The following is a 24,276-nucleotide window of genomic DNA, read 5'->3' on the forward strand; positions in this document are numbered from 1 at the left end:
TTCTTGAGCCAAAAGGGATACACTCTTCCCATCTGGATAGGGAGAAAGAGATGCCAGAACAAACATCAACCTCCAGAGATGTCTGTCCTTGATTACCTTGTTTAGTTTCCTGGAAGAGACTTACTACCCAGGCAGACAAGAATTTCATGGTTTGGTAGACTGGACTTCTCCTTAACCAAAGCAAAGAGTTAAGATTTGACTCCTGATGGGTAGGAGCAAGCTCTGGGAACCTTACTAGTTCAGTAAGATCTTTCGTCTTTCAGTAGGTAAATAACTCTAAGTGGTCGAGGTTTCAGTGTCCTTTCCACACTGAGATCCGTAAGTTGGCAATATGGTTAGAATTAAGCAGGGAGGTGGTATATGATTTTCCAAGTTGTCTTTCTGCAAAGAAACTGACAATACCACTTGATGGGATCCACAGGCAGGCAACAGAGCAGTCTTGGTTGTCAGATCTTAGACTGTATCCTGGGTCTACCCCCAGCTCAACAGGTAAATATGTGAAAGTTCTTCTCTGAGCATCTCTGATATGACAATAACCCTTACTCACAGAGTTCCCATAATGATCAAAGGAAATAATGTAAGTTTCATGCTTAGTAAAAAAGCTGGCATAGTAAACACCCAACAAACTCTTATTATTAGTTATCACCAGCACCACCACCACCACTTAGTAAATGCTTACTGCATACTATGAACACTACTAATAATTTTGATGATAATGATAATAAAAATGATAAAAAGTGGTAACATCTGTTAAGCACTATGGCATGCTAGCCACTGTGCCTTAGCGTACGTCCTCTCATTTAATCCTTGCTACCACCTCACACTTGCCATCATCACTTCTACAAATGAGAAAACTGAGAACATCTGAATTACTTTACTCAAGGTTACCCAAAGTCAGTGGCTAGGCTGGGATCTGAAAGTCTGTGTTTTTTTTTAAAGATGCTATTCATTTACTTGAGAGAGAGCAAGCAAGAGAGAACATGAGCAGAGGGGAGAGGGAGAGGGAGAAGCAGGATCCTTGTTGAGCACAGAACCTGATACGGGCTCAATCCCAGGACCCTGGAATCATGACCTGAGCCAAAGGCAGAAGCTTAACAGACCAAGCCACCCAGATGCCCCTGAAAGCCTTAGATGTAGCTTTCTTAATCATTCTTAATCATTCTTGATATACCTGTTGTTTCAAAACAATGCACAATACTGATTGAGCTCCTACTATAAGTCAGGTGCTAGGACTTATCATGTCTATTCCTATAACAACTACAAGCAAGGCTTGGCTAGTCTCATTTTACAGGTGAAAAGGCCAGGAAATTTTATTTGTCCAAGGTCACACAGTTCATAAATGGCATAATTTATAAGTCTGATCATTCCAGGTCTGTTTAGTTCAAAAGTCGGCCCCCTGTCCGGTACCACAGTCAGTACTCTGCTGTGCCAATAACAACTCACATCACTATATTTTCCCCGGGGACATGAAGGTCAGCATTTTCTTAGGTCACAAACCCATCTACAAATACTGATATGGCCAGTCAATACACAATGAACTGGAAATACCTGATAGTCTGAGGTCATGATGAGTCCACCTGAGGTAGTGGTAGGAGGAACAACTCTCACTTTTTTCAATGGGGGTCCCTGTGTATGACTGCTGTCTTGATTCCCTGGGTGACCGGTTCCATTAGTATGGTTATTGCCCTGCTGCTGCTGCTGGTTCTTCTCAATTGGTTAAACAGAAAAATAAAGTTCAACTCAGAAGGAGAACCAAATACAAACAAGAAAATGTTACACGGTAGATGGAATAAAACAAGCAGCAGCCAAATGTACTTTAATACTTACTTTGTCTCCTTTGTCATCGGGTTCTTCTTCTGTTAAAAATTCTCGTTTTGGGTAAGGGATTTGACAACCGGCAAAAACGCTGCTCACAACAAAAAAAGAAAATTTCTAGTATGCTAATCAGTATCTCAGATGCTTCATTTTAATCTTTTAAGATGGACTTTGTGTCCTTATTTGTAAAATAAGCACCCTTCATGCAACTGTGCCAAAATGAATCTTTTCTTCTAACTAGGGACATTGTAGCAGACCATGGGAAGGATTTTCATTGTGTGAAAATAATCAATAATCATCGAATATGACTCAACTTTCTTTTATCCCAGACTCACTCTTTTATTGTTACAATCCAAATATAGATTCCAGTGGAAATGTCACTATTTGAACACAATTTTTTTTTTTACTCTCCCTTCTACACATAAGAGATGACATGGGGAACACAAATTTATTTGGGAATGGGATTTTGTAATTAAAACACAAAACTGTAACTGTAAGCAGTGGGCCATCTCAGTGAGTCTGAGTGAGCTACAGCATGCATAATTAACCTGTCACTGAATAATTGGGGCACGGCTGAAAATAAAGCTGGTAATGTTTCATAAAGTAAGACATGAACAGGAATGCCTTTTCACTGTAAAAGCCCTAAATGACACCTCAGTCATCAGAGCTCATGTCACTGGGATTTCCCTAGGTCCCCATGTAATGCGAGTGGCAACTTGGAGTTGACAACTCAAACAAGCCCACTCCAGAAAATTCTATCATGCTGGTGAGTTAATAAACTGATCACTTACTCTGATGTAGGAAGTGGATCTTCTAAGAAATAGGGATCCTGCATAGCCTGTTCTGAGGTAATTCGCTTTATTGGGTCCATAGTAAGTAACTTCTGAAGCTGAAATCATAAATCATAAAAACATTGTGTTATTTCTTATAGTTATATCCTTGGCCATATGTGGGATGTACATGTTTTTTGATGAAACACTACAATTTGAGCGGTATTTATTCCCCCAAATTAACAAGAGAAAAACTGGATTATTACATTTAACATAGTAATTCACATTTAGTAATTCTAATAATCATGATCTTACTTGGTTCTAAGAAGTAAACAAAACCTTTACCTTATTCTAAACCAATGATCTACATTATGCAAATTGTTTTGTCCAATTTAGAACAAGACTAAACTCTTATATTTTCTATTCTTTTTCTATAAAGGGAAAAAAACTATTATAACACAAATAATAGAGTAGTCACATGTGACTATTTAGATTTAAAACCAAATTAAACTTAAAAAAATCAATTTCTCAATCATATCAGGTACATTTCTAGAGCTCAAGAGCCACATGTGGCTAGGAGTTATCCTATTGCACAGCACAGATCATCAGAGAAAGCTCTCCTGGCCAGTGTTATCCCTGTCTAAATAAATATGGTGCTTGATACAGAACTTGTGAAGTACAGAGGGGTTATGAATGGAGACTTGAAGACCTTTATTATCTGAGTGACTTTGGACAAGTTGCTTAATCTCTTTGCAACCTCATTTGTCAAATGGAGATTAAAAATAGTGCCAGCTACCATAGGTTTGTTTTCAGAATTAAATGAGTTAATATATGGAAAGCAATTCTAAAGGTACCTGACACAAAGAAAGCACTATGTATTATTATTATTTTGCTACCTATAAAAATGTCACACTAATGTGAAAATTCAGTATTTTTTTGGTTAAAACAGTTTATTTAAGACTTTATGAACAAAAATATTTGAGGTGATTTTTTATTTTATTTATTTATTTCAGAACATTTGATTTTAGTAGGGGATTTAAGAGCTAATCTAAATAGTGGTCTCTTTTGTCCTCTTTGAGCTAACATGGTGATTTTCAGACTTCAGAGTACATCAAAATCACTCCTGGAGCACTTCTGAAACAGTCTGCGAGGACCCACTCTCAGAACTCTGACTGGGATATCTGGGCAGGAGTCCGAGAAGCTGCCTTTCCACCAAGTACTATGGTGCTTGGACTAGGACCACTCTTGAACACTCACAGATGTGTTGAGACTTGATGGAAGAAGATACAATCAGAGGACAGAAGGACATGAAATATTTAAAAATACAGAAGAAATGCTGGGATGGTGAGACTTTAATTTTGATGATCTGATATTTTAGTGGAAGCACTTTATTTTAGAGTTGAAAGGAAAAGCATGGATTTGCCATTTAAAATGCTCAACAGTTTTAATGGAGTTACATTAGAGCTTTCAGATGGGCCCACACAAGATAAGTCACCCCAGTAAAAAAGGAAATAAGCTGTGAGGGAATCTCTGGAATTTCAATGTTGATGGTTGTGAGAATCCCTTTAGACTACACTGAATAGCAGGTAAGTTGGGAGGAAGTAAGAGGAAGTCCCTTAAATTTTGACTTTCAGTCTACCACTATTATCGTTATTTTGTTAGAATAAATAAGTCCATAATTTTGAAGGATCTAACTTACCTTCCTATTTGGGTCCTGTTGTAAGCATACTAAAAGAATCCATTATTTGGATAATATATTGTGTGGTGATAAGGTAGGTTAGGCACTGCTTTTTTTTAGGCACTGCTTTTTAAGTTGTGATAAGATATGAAATATATGACATGATATAAAAATAAATAGAAGGTGTAGAAGCAGTAGACAGAGAAAAAAAGCAGAAAGAGAAGCAATGTTTGCAAGAGGCCTGGTACTGTAATAAAGGAAAATATAATACTTTCAAGGCAAAAAAATTCCCATTTAATGAATTCATTTAAAAATACTGAGAATAAAGGATTAAAAGAATTTTAAACCAAATACAATACAACCAGCTCCCTGAAATTTCCCCATTGTATGTTATATAACTTTTTAAGAAAATATAAAACCAAAAATCATTTTTAACTGTTAAAATATAAAAGTGGAAATTTTATTGTAAACAAGTTTAAGTTGGCAACAGCTGAATATAATCTCATAAATTACAATAGCACATGGATTCATTTAGATTCTAGGTCAAACTATTTTTTTATTATACAGTAATAAATACTGAATCTCTCATATTCTTACAGAGAAAGCAAGTAGCACACACCATCACTGACAGACTTCTAATACCCAAGCTTGTCAGAGTATCATAGGAGTTAAAAATTTTATAAACAATCTTTCAAAGAGTTAAAATACAAAATAATCTGTAAAACCTATTTCTGAGTAATGGGATGGTTTTCTTTTAGATTCTTCTCTGAAATATTTGAAATTTTTAAATAACTGATGAAAACCAATAAATGTAATTTTAAAAATATTCTTGACAGACATGGTACAATAACTATCTTCTAAAAATCAAATGACCAAACATTAGTCTGTTAAACCATGTTATGGGTTTGGAAAAACAAGTATTTTCATGCCTTTACTATTATGTACCAACAAGATGTCCGCATTAAAGTACTCTAAGAGTGCTAAGTAACCATGTAAATGACCCAAAAAACCTCTGGTTAGCTAACCAGGGGAAAAAAAAATTATTGTTCTCTAAAGCTTACCAAGTGGAATGCTTTACTATCTGGTTTAACTTTATGTTTTTCCATATACTTGATAAGGCTGCAGTTGGTATACCTGAAAGAGAAATACTATGAAATATCTATATTAGATTTTGAAGTTAATTTTACATTGGCTGAAGGTTTTACAAACAATTATTTTAATCACAACCAATACAGAATATACATGTTGAAAATGGAATAATCATCATAGCATTATCAGTTTCATATTTCATTCAATATTCACACTAGTCACTTATGAATGGATGCTACTAAGTAAACACAAGATAATTTAATATATAATGTATACTAAATAGCATTTTTTTATATGACTGCTATTTCAACAATTCTCTTAAATAACATATGGGTTAGATGTTTAATTCAGCCTTACTAGGAAGTTTAAAATAAATGTAAAATTTGTAAAAATTTGTTATTGGCCTATAAACTATCCTCTCCCAATGTTCTGATCTTGCATTGTAAATAAATGAAACATTTCTTCTTCTCTATTACAACTTGCTTAAAATGACTACACAATTCAGGTGGGTGGGCAAGTGACTATTAGCAAGGCTGCTTATTCTAGTCTCTTACTGCTGTGATCCTTTCCACTGATGTTCATTTTCAGAAAGTAATAAATATGGAAAGTTTTTTTTCTCATATCCAAATCAGCTGCTAAAATCAGCTGTTTGCCTTCTTTATATCATTTAAACATCTTAAAAAAGAAAATATTTGCTAATAAATAAAATTATTTATTAGAATAAGCCTATGTTCAGTATTCTCTTGAGTATTCAACTTATATTGAATATTCTAGAAAAGCAAAAACCAACAAAGGATCTACTTTATTTCCAACTTACGTATTTCTTCTGAAATCTTTCATTAATGTTGAATGTTCAGGCATCTTTTTTATATCTTCCCAATCTTTATCTGTGAAATACATTGATAAAATTTTATGTTGTCTAAGTTCCTATTCTCAAGAAATTTAACAAAAGTTGCCTCAATTTTCATTACATGTCCTATATACTTTGAACCTCCAGGAAAACACAGACCTCAAATAAATAATTAACTATAGTAAACATCGTATCTTGACCTATAAATACAATTCTGATCCCTGGTATAGCATTAGATCTCTATAAGTCTATCTTTTTAGTGCCTACTTTCTATGTAATTTACTATAAGTTACCACAATTTCTATAAGTAGAGAGAAATAAGTTATTAATAAGTATTTCTATTACTAAATAATTCTACTTTTGTTTGTAAAACCACTTTTTCCCCCTTTCTACCCAATTTCTTGGTTAAATCAACATCCAGTCTCTTCAATGACAAATGTAGTATCTTTCCTCTCCATAGGTATAAGTTGCTTTTTTTTTTTTTTTTTTTACATGGCTCTCCTTACTTTCACTTTACTAAATATACTGCTTTACAACAGCAAGCAATGTAAGAAGCAAAAACTGTCTGGAATAGAACAGGGCAGGACAGAACTAGTATGTAAATAAGTCAGCTGGTGGCTTGGCTAGTTTCAGTAACATTAACAAAAACAACCCCAGCTCCTTACATTAGGTAGAACATGTTTCAGTTAGTCTTGCTGGCCTTAGAGTTGCTCATGCTAGATGGCTGCTTTTCTCCATTACTATCAATGGACTTGTACTGAAAGACTACCTGATGCAGTGGTACTACAACACGTAGCTTAATTAACCACACCACTAGCCTTTAAATGGCCTTTAGAGGTTTGCCTTCGACTTACTTATACAAATATGTGCTACCTCTCCCCCAAAGATATCACACTGTAAAGTCAACTGAATATATACTTTAAACTCCTCGATGGGGCTTTCTCCTTAATTATTTCCTTGCTCCAATTTCTCTATTTTGTCAATTTCTCAAGCTAGACATTTTTCAAGCTAGATTGAGCAATCTTTTACTTTTCCCTCAATTATATACTTCCTATTAAAAAAAAAGTCCCTATTTGTCCTTTATCTCCATCTCATTTATCACTTTACACCTGGAGTACTGTTATACAGGCAAACAGCTGGCTTCCCTGACTTCAGTTACCTCTCTTTAATCGATTTGTACCTACCATTACCATAGTAATCTAAAATATAACAAACCATGTCACTAGTTCTCAAGAACTTATCATGGATTCTCATTCTTCTGCACATTAAATCTAAACCCTACTGTCTGCTTTTCAAATTTCTTATAAGCTAAGCCTCCCCTAACTGTTGAACTACACATTAAGAATCATCCCTACAGAGGTCACCCCCTCTTCCATCCCCTTGTAAACCATGTTCCTTTCCCCTGGGCCTTAGAAATGGTGGACACATTCAGAAGTGGAAAGAAAAGGTCATTCTTCTCCATCTACTCAAACCATAGCTATTATTTAAACATTTCTATTTAGAGCAGTACAATATAAACTCCAAGAAGGCAAGAATCATGCCTGTTATATCAACATTATTTTATGCATAACACAGTGCCTGGCACATGATGGCAGGTCCTCAAATATTCAGTGAACAAATAAAATTAATCACAATAAAGTAGTCTTCACAGGCCCATTGACCAATTCTGCACAAAGGTAGTATCTGTGTTAACACTCCTATAAGGGAATGTGAAATTATAACTCCCAAGTATTTCTGTATTAGTCTAGAGTTATTCTGACCTGAGAATAATTCCTAATAAGAAACAATTTCTAATAAATACCTGGCTAGCCATTTTCATTATTCTAGACTTCTGGGGAGAGTTTTGGTGACTGATGAACTACCATGCTATGGCATAACAAGGGACGGGGATATAGTTGGAGAGGTCTAACGCCTATGATGAGACACCTAAATAACTTTCTCCCTGCTGCCAATCAGTACAGGCAAGGTTGCTGTTCTAACAGAACACTTAAAAGAATGTTCTTACCAGCAAGGGTTATAGGATAAAAAACTTCTATTATTCAATATAATGTGATTCTGTACAGTGCCCTAAATATAAAAAATGTTAAAAATTTGTATTCAAATCCCAAATATTGGCATTATTATATGTGTTGCCAGACAGAAATACGTACTACTGAATTTTATTTAGTTTCCTTTTGTAAGAATTAAAGGCACCTTTTAATACAGAGATCGTAAATATTTTATCATTTCAAATATTAAACAAAACAAAACAAAAAATAAAATGAAACAAAAATATACTCCTCAAATTCAGAAAACCCATAGATATCTTTATGTTAATATGTGAACTCTATAAATTTTGCTATTCCTAAGGATCTTTGATTAATGCAAGTCATAAATATAAAGAATTGAGTAAGAGTAGCTTCCATCAGCTAAAGATATACACCTTTCCAATGAAGATATCTAGGTTCAAACAACAGTGATTTAAAAACAAAAACAAAAACATAATGTGTACCTGCAGGAAATCCCATTACATTGAATATTCTGTCCAGCTGGTCATGGTGATAAGGATTACTAGTTTTGATGTCCTCTTGTCGACAGTGAAATATTGGTTCTGACGTTAGTAGTTCTGCAAATATACACCCTATAGCCCAAATATCTTTAAAACAAAAAGAAAAAAAAAAAAAAGAAAAGAAAAAAAAGGAAAGGAAAAAAGAAAAAGAAAGGAGGAAAATAAAGTGGTTCTTTCCAAAAGAAAATGCATTTTTATCTTGGTGGGGAGTGTTTTTTCTTTCTTTTCTTTTCCTAATAAGTCATATTAATTTCTAAAGCAATTATAATTAAAATATCATGGAATATTATTTGTAAATATATATTCCCACCCAACCCACCCCAATTTTTCATTCCCTATTACATCTCCATTATACCCAGTGGCTTCATTCCAAGTTCAAATCAAATTTATTAGCTAAATTTTTGGCAATTTTTAAATGCTTCAAACATACCTTATCTATGAAATACACACAAAGTTGCATATGGAGCATAGGAACCACAAACAAACAAAATTAAACAAAAAATAAAACCAAAACAGAAAACCCAAATAGCCTTTGAAATTGCGTATACTTGCCAAAAACAATCAGCACCAATTTTTTAAGGTAGAAATATTTTTCTTTAGTTTATGTACATGCTAATTTGTGAAGTCTAATAATTATCCCCTCATGCTAGCACTAATTAGCAAGGTGTTATTCCAATAGGAGAAAGACAATGCCTCACCTAATCAAACTGCATTTCTACTTGAACAGTTTTTCCTTCAATGTATTTCTTTATGATACGATAGTGTCAGATTTTGCAATTTAATAAGGACAAGAAAACAGGGAACAAAATCCTACCTTAAGACAGGTGGAAAGGGTACAAATTTACTAGACTTACTTATAAAAAGCCAGGCAAATGGATTCCTCTGTAGTGCAACAAACTGCTTTCATTCACTTTAAGATTTAAGCTAATTTTCATTCATATTAAACTTTTACTCAATAGAACTGTTATTAACAGAGGAAAGATCTACATGCCACTTTAGAATTTAAAACTGAAATTACTCAGTTTCTACTTTAACAAAGTCCTAAACCAACAAAGTTAACTTCTCTACACTAAGTACAATGGTGTGCACACAGCAGAGATTCAATGAATGTGAGTGTGTTTTGACTGATCTAACCAAAACCTGTGGTAAATACAAATAACTATAGAGGGAAAAATAAAAACCACTATTTTATTAAAGCCAATTACCCAGGTCTATTAATAACTGTCACATACATAGAAAATGAGAAAAAAATGTTAATTTATAAAATAACTCAGAATTCCTAAACCCTAAAATTGGAATATAGATCTTTAATGTAAAATTATCACATTTCTATTTCATACTAACAAGGCAGTAATCTTTTTAGTAAGATTAAACACCCTGACCACAAGCAAGTGATTTTTAAAAAGGACATTGTGTTTGCATATCAGTTTTCTCCCACATCAGAGAACCAAGTTAGCCAATACCATCATATGGAAAAGTATCAAGAGATACAAGCCAAACTATTTTGTTTTTAGTAACAGAAAAATTATTTTGTGATTATTCTTTTTACATATGTACCCCATATGATAACTTGACTTATGATAATCTTACTTAAAAGGTAAGCTAAGGAGCATCACAAAGAGAGCCTATGGGTCAGTTTGCATGTTTAAAACTCTACTCCTAGCACCCAAAAGGCTCTCAAAACTGAGCCTATGGGTCAGTTTGCATGTTTAAAACTCTACTCCTAGCACCCAAAAGACACCATAACAACACATTCTGGTTAGCTATGAAAAATTCTAAAGAAAACTATGTAAAGGCAGATGAAACGTAAGTGGTGTAGCTATCCTTAAAGCGATATTGCTTCTAAAATAAAAGGTCAGAAAATAGGAAGAAATAGTTTATTAAACCTTGCTTATTAATCTTGCCCTCATAACCTCTTTCTCTGCATCTTTTTTATTATCTCTTACTTTTAGCAATCTCATCATCCTTCCTTTCTTCAAAATCCTGATCCAGACATTAATCAGGAAGTTAAGTTAGCTAAGCAGGCTATTATTTCAGACAAATTTTTAAATCTGTGTACATAAGTCTCTCTTTCCTATCTTGCCTATTTTTTTCCAGAATGTGCCAATTTCATGGTAAAGTCCTTCCCTGTTCACCTGCCTACCTCCTTCAGGAAAAGACTTTCCAAAATAAAAATACATAAATCTCATCTATTTCTCAAAATCTGGGATGCTTTGTGTAGCTATTGAGCTAACTAGGCAAAGTAGACAGCAATTAGCATGCTATGTAGATCCAAATTTGGCGGGGGGTAGAGCTTGATATTTTATAGTATACTTCCCACTTAATAGAATGCCACATAATTAGTGGGCATTCAGTTATTTGAGAACAAACATCTGAGTTTAAAAGTCCATAAAACTTTAAAACTGCTTTAAGTGATGATTAATTAAAAACTGAAACTCCTCTTTCAGCCTCTACGAAGTCAACCAAACAAAACCCCAAAACACTCAAAACTGAATTAAACTTTGTTACTGGGAGTACAATGTTTATTAGCCTATTATTGACTCTCTTTGGCTTAATTATTTGGGTTGCAGTTTTGTACAAGTGAATAAAAACCTGCAGCACTAAAATCTGTTTGTAATAGAGGGTAGGAACGTTTTTCTCCTATGCTCTTTCCGTTGCTTCTTAGTAGCCTCAGTTTAACATAATCCACTAAACTCCACTAGCTAAGATTTCACTAAGATTTCACTCTTCTAAATGATGCTATTAAAATCAACTACTGAACAAGTAATCTGTGCATTCAACTACAAAGGTTCTTCTATCAGCCACTCAAACTACACAACTATCTGACAAGTAAGTAAAAATGCTAAGCAAGTTCTTGATAAGCAGCTTTCACTGTGGCTGGGGAATTTGTTGAATACTTTAATGCACCCTCAGGCTACTTACATAAGTAATACGCAGAATGGGATTGTGTGGGAGAGACTGGATTTAAGGAAGAAGTTTCATTTTTATTCCTTTATTCTGTTTTTAAATATTTATATTAAAAATGGTTTATGTACAATCTTTCTCTCAAAAAAAGAAGTGATTTAAAAGATATTTTTGACATTTTTGACAAATGTCTTCATAAAAGAAAAGTGCTTTCAAGACATTTTTGAGCCAATGTCTTCATAAGAGAAAATGCTTTCCAAGATTGCTCTTGGCCAAGTCAGGTATGTACACCTGGCTTGGGTGGGGATCACCACTGCAGAGGGTCTCATTGGTTTCAATCTGCATCCTTGTGTCCTCTGTAATCTCTCTACCTCAGAAGCAGTTGTTTTTCCAAGGTCACAGAACTTTTTAAGTTGAAGGGGATCTAAGAGATGACTGAAGCTAAATTCTCACTTTCAAAAAATGAGGCTAAAGAACTAAATGGTTTGCATGAGGGTGAGCATGCGTGTGTGCACACACCCTGAGTGATAGAGCTAGGGCTATAAATCAGATTAATTTGAGTACATTTCAGTTTCTCTTAAGTTTTAAAAAGTTTACCTAATAGTTATCCAATAAATTTTGATGAGGAAGACGAAGAGAGGAAAAATATGAAGAAAGGGCTTCTCTTTTCCAAATTACAAAGCCATTTGAACAAGGGATTTACTAAATTGCTGTTAGTTTAGCTTTGTGAGAAAGAGCCCCACATCAAAAATGCTAGACTGCAGATTGTCCTAGTGAATAACAAGTTATAGGAATTCCAATATTCAAAATATAAGTTTCTTTAGAAAAAGATAAACAGAGTCACAAGCTTCTAAGATGGCATATTTTTTACTTAATTTAAATCAATTCAAAGTCTCAAGTTTTCAAGTTGATAACAGCTAAGATTAAGCAATCACTTCCTTATCTTTGTAGTCTGTTAATATGTCTTATCAAAAGTAACAATGCTTTTAAATACTCACTTTTAAGTGGAAAAAATAGTTATACATCGTATTAGTTTATATGCTAAAGACTTAAAATACTTTTTTAAAGATTTTATTTATTTATTCATGAGAGACACACAGAGAGAGAGGCAGAGACACAGGCAGAGGGAGAAGCAGGCTCCATGCAGGGAGCCTGATGTGGGACTCGATCCTGGAACTCCAGGATCATGCCCTGAGCCGAAGGCAGACACATAACTGCTGAGTCACCCAGGCGTCCCTTAAAATATACTTATAAAAAAGATAACCAAATGTATACACAGGTAATTATATGTATTCAAAAACAGGACTAGTTTAATGATTTTCACTTTTCCTTCTGGTTGACTTTTTAAAAAATAAGCATTTTATTCTGGAGTAATTTTAGATTTATAGAAAAGTTGTAAATACAGTACAGAGAAGTCCTGTATCTAACTGACTTAACTTTATCTACCTTTACTTTTCTATAAAATGAAATGTGATCTCAAAGTAGTTATGAAGATTAGTGAATATAAAGATTTTCTTAAGAAAGACATGTTGGGTTCAAGATTAAGATGGGGGAATGAGGGGAGCCTCGGTGGCTTAGTCAGTTGAGCATCTGCCTTCAGCTCAGGTCATAATCCCAGGGCCATGGGATTAAGCCCTACATCACATTCTCTGCTTAGACTTTGCTTCTCCCTCTCTGTCTGCCTGCCACTCTGCCTACTGTGTTCTCTCTCTCTCTCTGCCAAATAAATAAATAAATAAATATATAAAGTTTTTTTTTTTTTTAATGGGGGAATGATCATAAGTATTTCTTCTTTTCCCTTCTTGGGTATACACTGAAATGGCAGCAAAATAATAAAGGCATATATCCATAGTAATAAAAAGAACAGGAGATTACTGAGGACAAGATTCATTCATTAATTCATTCAACAAAGTACTAAGTTATCATTGTGTACCATGTAGGCACTGGCCTACTAGGGTGACCAGCGAGGCAAGGTCTATCTATTTTACTGGATTTTAGATACTATTCAATGCTTTTAAGGCAGTAAGATAGAAGTGGGAATAGGGAAGGCAGGATGACTACTTTTGACTGTGATCACTAAGGTTCTCTCTGAAGAGGTAGTATTTTGATTAAGATCTCAATGAAAAAAAAAAAGAGACTGGCCATATGAAGACCTGATCTAGGCAGAGATACAAAAGAACACTTTACTTCAGGAAGATGGAAGGCAGACAGAATAGCTCAGAGAAGGCCCTAGACACAGTATTATCACTGAGTGTGAAGTGAAGCAGGATTGTCCTGTACAATTTGGAAGATTTTGTCCTTAGAGGACCAGCTATAAAGTCTGTGTTTTGAACAGTTGATCCTTCCCCAACGCTCCCTTCACTGCCCTGGGGCTACCAGGTACATGAAACTTAAGCCCAAAGTTGGAAGACTCTTCCCTTAAGGAATCTGAATATCCTCAGGACAAAGACTTGTGCATGCTAAGCATTTGGGGATCCCCTCATTAATGGTATTCTCTGCTAGATCACCCGAAAATCTGCCAGCCAACGAGCCCTATGATCTATGTATACAAAGTTCCTAAGCACTTTTCTGTAACCTGATTCTTAAATATCAAGAGACAATCAAGGGTCAAGAAACAGGGGAAGAACACTTGCCACATGGAAGGGAGAGACCAAGCCATATAAATAAAAAGCCTACGAAGAAAACACAAAAAATTATTCCAGGAATACAGCAAATTACAAACAATTAAAAAGCACTGTTACCACTGTCCTCACAGACATCTGAGAAGCTTTTCTTTACATAAAATAATATAAAAAACTGATAGAGCATAAGAAGGGGTTCTTAAAAAAAAAAAAAAAAACAAGGACAGAAGAACATAAGAAAAGTGGTATAAAGGGTCAACCTGAGGCATCCAACATCTGCTCACACTCAGTTTAGGAAAGAAAGACATAGAAAACAGGAGGAAATCAAAAGACTAGTGTAGGAGTTTTCCACAGACATGGAATATGGGATATGACCTTCAGAATGAATGTGCCTACCAAGTGGCCAGCTCATTACTGTGAGATATAAAGATAAGAAATCCTATTTGTTTTTAGAAAGAAAAACCACCCAGGTAGTCCATCAAGGAATAAGAATAAGATTGGCACGAGTCTTCATTAGCAACACTGATGCTACAAGACAATGGAAGAGCATCACCAAATACTGAGGGTAAGTCCTTTTATACTTAGAATTTTAAACTTGGTCAAACTGCATGATATAGTAAGACAAAGGCATTTTTCAGAAATATAAGAACTAGGAAATTTACCTCCAACACACCCTTCCAAAGCAAGCTGAGATATTGCTATAGCAAAATAATAAAGCCCGGAAGGAAATATATCCAACTCAGAGGAATTGAAAAAAAAGAAAAGCCAGGATAAAAATCAATCCATAATACAGCAAACCATAGAAGACTTCAGGATGGAGTTAACCAAAAAACAAAAACAAAAACAAAAACAAAAGCAGGCTCAATGCCATTCTGGAGAAAACAGAACAAGTTGGGTAAACAGTAAAGACATACAACACAGGGAAAAAGAAAAGCAAAGCACTTAAGTATGCAATGATAAAGTTCAATGAAATAACATGAGGCAGAATAAAGATGTTAGTAATGGGAAAGATGTGGTAAAAGGACTGTGGTAGTTGAACACCAAATCCATTACAGTATATAATCTGAGTATGAGCTGTGGGAATTACGGTTTGCAAAAAGAAAATAAATATCGTAAACATTAACAAAGTAGTAGTAATGATAATAATGATGACAACGATATTTCTCACATAGCTTATAAATTGAGAGGTAGGTGGGGAAGTAAAAGAGTACTATTTCCTAATTCTTCCTAGAGGGAGGTAATCAACACAATCAAAAATTGAAAAGTGAATTAAGATATCCTAAATTCCTACTGTTTCCCTTAATTTTTCCCCCTTAACTCTAAGGGGATCTTTTAGAAATAAATATTTCTTTTGGTGAAACAAACATCAGTCTGCAGTTTAATGGCTTAGAAATTTTACTGTGCTTATTTCTCTTTCAAGTAAAATTTAAAATACATTTTTACTTAGCATGCATCGTATGATCCCATATATTTAAAAAGCTTTAAAACATCTATTTATCTATCAGAGAGAGATGCCTGGAATAATACACTCCTAATGCTAATAGTGGTGTTTATAGGCAGTGGGATTGTAGGACAGATTTTGCTTGTACTTTATAACCTTCTGTATTATTTGACTTAATATATAGAAATATGTGTATTTTACTACAACAAAGTCATTTCTGAAAGGTGATAGATTTTTCGTGAGCTGCACTCACCAATAGCTTTGGTATAGTGTCTTGCCCCCAGGAGTAGCTCTGGGGCTCGGTACCAGAACGTCACAACCACCGGATCCAAATCTGCTAAAGGCTTCAAAGGTGAATTAAATAATCGGGCAAAGCCCATATCAGCTGGAAAACAGATAATAATAAGGTCAAGTCAACAGATTTTTACCAATATAACTGATTACTATAATTTTACCACTACTATTTAGGAAGATGGGGAAACCGCTGAACTCTTCAACCTGGTTTATGGACACACTCTGCTGCTAGAGGCAGGGTGACCCTTTGCCCCTGGGCAGATTTCTTCCCACCTGTCATGCCATTACTGGAGACAGGGTAGTTAAGGTGCGTGTCCATTCCTTGTACTGGTTGCAAGCACTGACAAACTACATCCGTTACAGTACAGCTTCCCATTATTCGAATCAATAAGCCTGTTCGCCGGGGAATCAGACATTGACTATACAGTAAGTTAACACCACTATCTCCCCCCATTTATTTGGGTTGAATACTATTAACTTTAAAGAATCATAGTAAAATTTTTAAGCTGGAAAAGACCTTTTAAAAGATCATTATAGTTCAATCACTTCCTTTTTCTAGAGGAAAAAAAATTTTTTTCAAAAGAAGAAATTAAATGATTTGACAAATGTCAAAAAACCCTAGCTCACAACTAGAGCTGTGGCATTTGACACAGTTTAATATATAGTGTAGTTATTCAGGCATGGCTGTTCATCCTATTACACTGTAATCTTAAAAGCAAAAACAGTCTTCATCTTAGTATCTAGTGTCATTACACATCGCTTTTATCAAATACACATGAATGAATAATCACTTATTCATACCATCTATCAAAAATTTCGAGATTCATCAATCATTTGTTTCGTTTTGCTTTCTTAATACATATTTTTAATGAAGTAGGCCCTCGTCTAATCTACTTAATTATAGAGGTTAAAAGAAAAACCACAGAAATTTGCTAAAGATAAAACCATGACTCAGATTACTAAATATTAGTTTATATAAAAAATAGTATTTCTTCTTAAATGTGAATGCTTTAAGCATTAATATCCCCCCAAACCTGCTAACATCATATGCATTACATATAATTCCAAACTAGATTTTGTTGTATAAAATTTCCTCAAATCTTATAGTAAAAATACATCTGTAACTACTGTTTGACTAGGTCTTTTCCAATTTGCACACTTTGAACTTACATTTGAACTTGATGCAACCAAACTGGACTTTTTAAAAACACAAATAAGGACTTAACAGGCATCTGGTGACTAGAGAGTAAGTACTGACAGGGCCTGGCTTTCAAAGGGAGTCAATGACCAGGAGTACTTTGAGGTGCATCAAATTTTTGTGATATTTAAAATTTGCAAGGTTTGTATGATAAAAGAGTATTCTGAGAGTCTAAGTGGAAAGTGAGATTTGGGAAATTTACTGGGGAGGAGAGGAAGGAGGCTTTAGGAATACCTAGGTTGTTCTTTGTTGGGGAAGTGGTACAAATTAGCCGATAATTTGAATTTATATTAAATGTTGCAATCAGAAATTACTTTGTAAAAATACCCCCAGAATCCTGCTGCCTTTAAATTAACATAATTTAGTTACAACATTTCTTCTACCCACACAGGAAACAAACTAAATAAATGTGACAGACACAACTTAGAAATGACAATGGAAAAAACCAGTTAGAATAAATAAATTCAGTTCTATCCTTATAGGTGCCAGGCCAGAACTGGGTAAAATTTTGTTTTGATATATAAAGAAACAGAGCTATTAGAAAATATGCCAAGGTACAGAATGCTTGTTATTTTTTTTTCCTATTAGGCAGAGGCCCTCTATCAGCAGGCTCATTCACACTTGAGAGTCTATACCTATCCAGCCTTCGTGGTTTTCCTAGTTTATAATTTCCAATGTTGACAAGGTCACAGAAGTACATGTTCTGATGTAATCTGGCTCAGGTGAACAGAAGTGATGCTATAATCACTAATGTGCTGTATAAGCCCTTGTGACTAAAGGTGAGGCTGGCCTCTAATGTGGATAGAAGCCACTCACCTTGATAGGCTATTTTTAATGAAGGCAAAGGTTTCTAAGAAACATCCACAGCTTGTTTTATAATTAGAACACTTCAAGCCCTAAAGATTGTCTGACACCTTTTAAGAGTGTGAAACATTTTTCATTTTTAACATAAACTCTTTAGAAATGGCTTTGATCAAGCAGGAACTACATGAATATACACATATTATTACAGCAAAAGTTAGAAATGATAATAGGTGCCTGTAAAAGTTTTACAAGAGTGCTACACTGTGACTTATCAAAGATAAAACATACCAATTTTTACTCTTCCTCGCTCAGGACCTTCACCCATAACTAAAATATTAGCAGGTTTCTGTGGAAACAAAATAGTGATTTTTTTCAGTAGACAGTAGTGGTTTCTTTACAACAGACAATATATCAATATAACATAAATCCACCTTTACAAAATCTCATTTACTCAAAAATTAAAATCAAACACAGGAAGTCACCAAAGAAACTTTATGCAAAGCGATATGCAAACTTCATGAAGGCCCAAATGGGATAGCACTTTTCTCCAGGTAGAGTTAATAAGGCTTTTCTTGGCCCTTTATTCAGTCTGTGCTCACTACTGTGAAGCATCTGACAGGAAGCTATAATGTTGTGGTTACTTCCAACTCTTTCAATTATATAAAATGTCCTGCAATTTTAAGGGAAAATGTATCTTCACAAATGGCTTAATTCTGAATAGCAAAGGAAGGAGCCAGCTGGTTATCTTTTTATTTTTGGAAATGCAAAGTATGCACCTATGTTTAAACAAATAAATTATAGAAAAATCAATTTACTAAAGTCTTTTCTAAATGGATTAGTGAAGAGGAATTTTCTATGATCTGGTTTTGAGATTTTTTACGTTTAAATAAAAAAAGAAGCTAAAACTTAAAATAAGGTTTTATAGAAGTAAAATTTCAAACAGTGTTAAAAGTCTCTAAAAATATACAGGATTAACTATCATCTACAATCTGCTATGTGGTATCTACTACACTGACATGTGAGATTTGTGTCCTCCTCAGCAAGAAGAAGAGGGAAGAAGAAGAGAAGAGGGTGGGACAGAGAGGAAGTGGTGGGGGGAGAGCAACCCCCAAACCTTTCTCACTCTGCTAGCCTGTTTACTTGGTCTTTAATTCTACCAGTCTGCTAAATAACAGTGAAATTAGATTAGAATGCCCTTCAAAGCAACCTTAAAATTAAAAATGTTAATGAAGACTATCTACAATGGTAACTAGTGTTTTTTTTTTTTTTTTTTCTTTTTGGAGACCAGAGCACCAGAAATTTATTGAACTCTCCAATTTTCCCAAAGCACAACTAGCCACACACACGGGAGGGCTGTCCCCCGGCCCTGATTTTGAGGGACACGCCGGGGTGACCAGTGCAAGGACACCCCAAGGTAACAGGCAGGGGCCGGGCCGGGGGGCGGGGGGGGGCAGAGGGAGGGGAGTGGGGCAGTCCGAGGGCAGAGGCTTCTGGCTGGAAGTTCCGACCTCCAGGATGCAGGGAGGAGGTGTGCAGAGCAGACAAAGCCCCAGGAGCCACCAGGCGAGAGCAGTGCACACCCCAGGGCGGGGAAGACCAGCCTCTAACACGGAGCTTCTGTTCTAGGTTGTGGGGCGCACGCACACGCACACACGACGTACCACTCCTGGAAAAAGGGGCAGAGCCCCAGAGACACCCCCCCAATCCAACCCAAAACTGGGGGGGGGGGGTCAAGCAGGGAAGGGAACAAAGTCCCCCAGTGTATCAGCTGGGGCAAGTTTTTGGTTTTTCTTCCCAAAAGGGAAATTTTAAAAATCTACAACAAATAATGCCAAATTCATTAAAAGTGATAAAAACCCAGCCTCTCACTCCTTGCGCAGGCGCTGGGCCGCACCGGGAAAGCAGAACGAAGCCATATTCAGTAACAGCCTCGATGTTATTACTGACAAAATGTAACTTACAGATGAAAAAATTTTTTGTCCCTAGCAAAAAAAAGCAAAGAATTGCTGAAACGGTAGCATATACGTTTCAGAGGTTACAAATTCCTACATTTTTCAGGGTGAAGAAACTGGGCACTAGAGACATTACATGACTTGCCCTGTAAGTATAATCATCTATAAGAGTAGGCAGAAGCAGAATCAACCCCATGTTTTAAGTCAAGTGCTCCCTTCCTAATATATCATTTTGAAAGTAACTTTACATAGCAAGTTTTTCAGTCAACAACAATAGTTTCATTCAAAAAAATTTTGAGGGATCTCTGGGTGGCGCAGTGGTTTGGCGCCTGCCTTTGGCCCAGGGCGTGATCCTGGAGACCCAGGATCGAATCCCACATCGGGCTCCCGGTGCATGGAGCCTGCTTCTCCCTCTGCCTGTGTCTCTGCCTCTCTCTCTCTCTCTCTCTGTGACTATCATAAATAAATAAAAATTTAAAAAAAAATTTTGAGAACCTCTATCAGTACTGTACACACACACTCCTGGCCACTAGAATAACCGGCAAAATACCTAAAGGAAGTACAGCATTAATGCTATTCCTTGTGGGCTACCTGCAAGTGCTGCCTAGCACAAGTAAAATTGCTTTCATGCACTGTGTCAGTCACCGCTGGGTTAGACTCTGCAGAGACTCTCAGCTCAGCCTACTTCAAAATGAAATCATATCTCTGAGACTAGTGTACAATATTGAAGGCAGAGGAGGGCTTTCCAAAGAGGCATCTGGCAGCATTTCTATTCGGCTGAGAAACAGAGCTTGCTCTCAACCACCAATGTGGGATCAGGGGGAAACTTCCATTTCTCTGCTAGAACTCTCTTCTTATGATCTATTGGGGTAGAATTCCCTAAATATCTCTTGAATACGTTCTCTACTCTTTAACCCCATTACGATTCTTCTCCCATCCAAACTATCTTCTGTAATGTTGCCAGGGTAACATTTCTAAAAGACAAAGCTGATCATATCACTCCCTTGCTTAAAATCTTCCATAGTAGTTATCATGGAAAATTACTGAAAGATTGAGTGAAAACAGAACACAAAATTATATACAGACTGTGATTACCAATAGGTTAAAAAAAAAAAAAGTACCATGAGTAGAAGAACAAAGTTAGTGAGAGTGGTATGAACCTTTTCAAAAATGTCTTTGAATGCTCTTGCTATGCTTTATTACTACTAAAACATTATTTCTACTTTAACTGGTCTCCATCTTATGTGAATAAGATCCAATGTCCTTTTGAGGGGATGCAAGGCATCTGCAAGCTTATTCCCATAATTTGTTCCACCCCCCTGCCACCATCCACATCCCCCTGCCATTTTCCGAGTCCTGTGACTAGACCTTTCAAAACCAGGTCATTGGTATCCCATTATTTCTGCCCCCAAAGATCCTTCCTCTGTGTTACTTGGCATAATTTGATTCTCTGTCCCCCTACTTAATGACATAAATAATACTTGAATACATTCTGATTATAAACAATTCAAACTATAAAGTCACATATAATTAAAAGTTAAAGACCCTTTTGCCACCCATTGCTCTTCCACTACATCCCAAATCCTACTCCCTTCTCCAAAGGTGTAAACTGATTAACTGGTTTGCTGTGATGGACTGTTCCAGGACTTAAGTGCTCAATTCTAAAATACTATCTCTGTATCTGGCAAGAGATAGTATTTGCACAATATGGACATCTCTCTTCTTTTCTGCTTTCCTACTCATTCAGTAGCGGGGCCCATATCGAAGAAGCCCTAGGGTGAGTAGTATAGATCAGTTTACTACGAGGTATAGGTGGAAAACAACTTCTCTTGTTCTTCCTTTTGTTGGGTAACTTACCAGACTGTCAAGTTCCAAACCAGGGTTTTAGCACTGGTTGGGGAAATAAACAGTTTCTCTGTCAAGGATTTGGGGCCAAAGAGCTAGTTAATAGCTAAAAATCACTTTCCTAGGCAACTTGCTGCCTTTTGTATGATCTGAAGCAGAGCTCAGGGCTAAAAGCCAACACCAACACCACTTCTATAAGTGAATTTAAAATTCAGTTTGGGCATGCTATATAGTCACAAAGGAGAATGGTGCTGTGTTGTTTCAATGACACTATTTATAAACAATGGGTCCCTCCTCCTGTTATTTTCATGGCATGCAGCAGTGATGGCAAAGTGGTTTCATTTAAGAGGTCAATCCTGACTTAAAAAAAAAAAAAGTTGGGACGCCTGGGTGGCTCAGCAGTTGAGTGTCTGCCTTTGGCTCAGGTCGTGATCCCGGAGTCCTGGGATTGAGTTCCCCATCGGGCTCCCTGCGAGGAGCCTGCTTCTCCCTCTGCCTGGGTCTCTGCCTCTCTGCCTCTCTCTCTGGCTCTCATGAATAAATAAAATCTTAAATACATTCCCACATTAAAAAAAAAAAAGTTAAGGACTATAGGGAGCTCTATCTTGAGAAAGATAGGAAGTGGGCTGATCAGGAAGCCAACATTATCAATCAGAAATATCTGACTTAGGTGCAGAAGTGGAGAATGATGGCATACAACCTAGATAACTACTAAGACCTTTTTATTCTGGGAGTGAAAATGGGGTCTTCATATGTGCACTAAGGTGTCAAGGCAAGATAGAAACTTCGAGTCAACAGGAAAATTTCATTCTTGATAGATCTATGAAAAAATAGCAATCCATAAGAAACCATTATTAGTGCTGTTCTCTAAGATTTATTCAGAATTTAACTTTCACAAACATTGTAAACACCACAACCTAGTGGCACATTTTCTAGATACTCAGTAACTTTCAGTTTGGTTGTTAATCATTTTTTACTATCATACATGCTGAAGAAAATGAGCTGTGATACATACATATATGAGAGATTCAAACCTGGGCAACAAAGACTTAAGTAGGCATATATTCAGTAATTTAAAAAATTGTTTTAATGAAATGTTCTAAGTAGTTGAGTCAGAAATTTGGAAACCCAGTGAATGAGATCTGGAAGATATTTTTGTAATAGTTTTCCCTTATTCTTCTGAGCTATGAATTTCTTGAGCTATGAATTTCCCTCTAATACTAAATTTATAGGCACGGCCGTATTTATTCCTAATAGAAATGTGCACATATTAATATATACATGTATATTTTCTTGTACATAGAAATGCATTTTCCAAGTTAGATTTATTTAATTGTATTTTGTAAAACAAAAATAGGTGTAAGGTAAGGTATAACACAGTTGAAGCAAAAATCTAATAAAATGACCACTAAGAAAAAAAAAAAGGTAACTTTAAGTAATCTTGAAGACTAGAAAGCTGAATAATATTGAGATCACACATCTCAAGGGAGAGAGATTAAGTGGCAGAGACAGGATATCAAAAATCTCTTAGTTTTCAGAACAGTTCCAGTGACATTATTAAGAATTTAACCAAATTTTACCAAAAAAATTATAGTTTGTATTCAAATCTGAAAATCACTAACTCCAAAAACTATTCTAAACAATATTAATTTATATATTTGCTAGGATAACAGTGATCAGTGAATAGTACAAACTATTGTTTGTACTGTTTTGTGTTCTGTCTTCTCAAGTATTATTTTCTGGACAAATCTGGATGTTTGTACATTACTTTTACTACCTAAATTGTATTCCTCTATTACTAGACAGCTGGTTGTATCTTCCCCAAACCTCCACTTCTGGCGCCAACCCTGACGATGCTCTCATTGATAGTATTTGTATAATTTATACTTGCCTCCCTGCTACCCCAAAACACCCTGACATATACATCAGGTAATTTCCTTGGGATGAAATCCCAAAGCAGAATTATCAGATCAAAAAATATCAATAGCGTTATTGTTCTAAAACTAGAAGTTTGTTTTGTTTTTTAAATTTCAAGAGTGAGTATGTGCTCAATGGACATAACCTGGGAAATGAAGAAAAAGGACAATGTGCTTGATAACAGATGACTGAAAACAAAGCATCTATAGTCTCTAAACTAACAGATGACCACCACAAACATTTCAAGTTACCTTTTTGGTTTTTTTTCCTCTTTATAAAACTAAAAAATAGCATCATACTAAATATATTGTTTGTACCCCTCGGCACTAGTATATCATGAAGATTTTTTAATTTGGAAATTACTTTTCTCACATAATCCTTATGAATCCTATGGATTCACTGTAACTTACATCCATTAGCTCCTATTAAATGTTTAGGTTGTTCCTAGTTCCTTATTAAAAGAAAAATAATGCTATAACAAACATTTCTGAATCTGCCTATGATTGATTCCTAGAAAGTCAAATTGCTTTGTAAAGGTTATAAACATTTT

At 35.5% G+C, this 24,276-nt stretch overlaps 1 protein-coding gene across 6 annotated transcripts in view; it reads right to left on the bottom strand.

Annotated features, from left to right (window-relative positions):
* Positions 1 to 24,276, bottom strand: part of CDK8 (cyclin dependent kinase 8) — a 135,849-nt gene that overhangs the window by 17,296 nt on the left and 94,277 nt on the right. For 3 of the 6 annotated variants that reach the window (XR_005378440.1, XM_038573422.1, XM_038573420.1), the window contains exons 5-12: positions 18,301 to 18,358; positions 15,970 to 16,101; positions 8,694 to 8,837; positions 6,170 to 6,239; positions 5,325 to 5,397; positions 2,607 to 2,704; positions 1,828 to 1,906; positions 1,549 to 1,707 (exon numbers count right to left, since the gene is read on the bottom strand). Coding sequence is in view for 5 of the 6 variants with exons in the window: in XM_038573422.1 (XP_038429350.1) it covers positions 1,549 to 1,707; positions 1,828 to 1,906; positions 2,607 to 2,704; positions 5,325 to 5,397; positions 6,170 to 6,239; positions 8,694 to 8,837; positions 15,970 to 16,101; positions 18,301 to 18,358 (813 nt within the window). In the remaining variant the exon portion in view is untranslated. The remainder of the gene's footprint in view (positions 1 to 1,548; positions 1,708 to 1,827; positions 1,907 to 2,606; positions 2,705 to 5,324; positions 5,398 to 6,169; positions 6,240 to 8,693; positions 8,838 to 15,969; positions 16,102 to 18,300; positions 18,359 to 24,276) is intronic. The other 3 variants (XM_038573423.1, XM_038573421.1, XM_038573424.1) reach the window with 3 other exon arrangements.

This window comes from Canis lupus, chromosome 25, assembly GCF_011100685.1.
Source record: "Canis lupus familiaris isolate Mischka breed German Shepherd chromosome 25, alternate assembly UU_Cfam_GSD_1.0, whole genome shotgun sequence".
In the NCBI taxonomy this organism is placed as follows: Eukaryota; Metazoa; Chordata; class Mammalia; order Carnivora; family Canidae; genus Canis; species Canis lupus.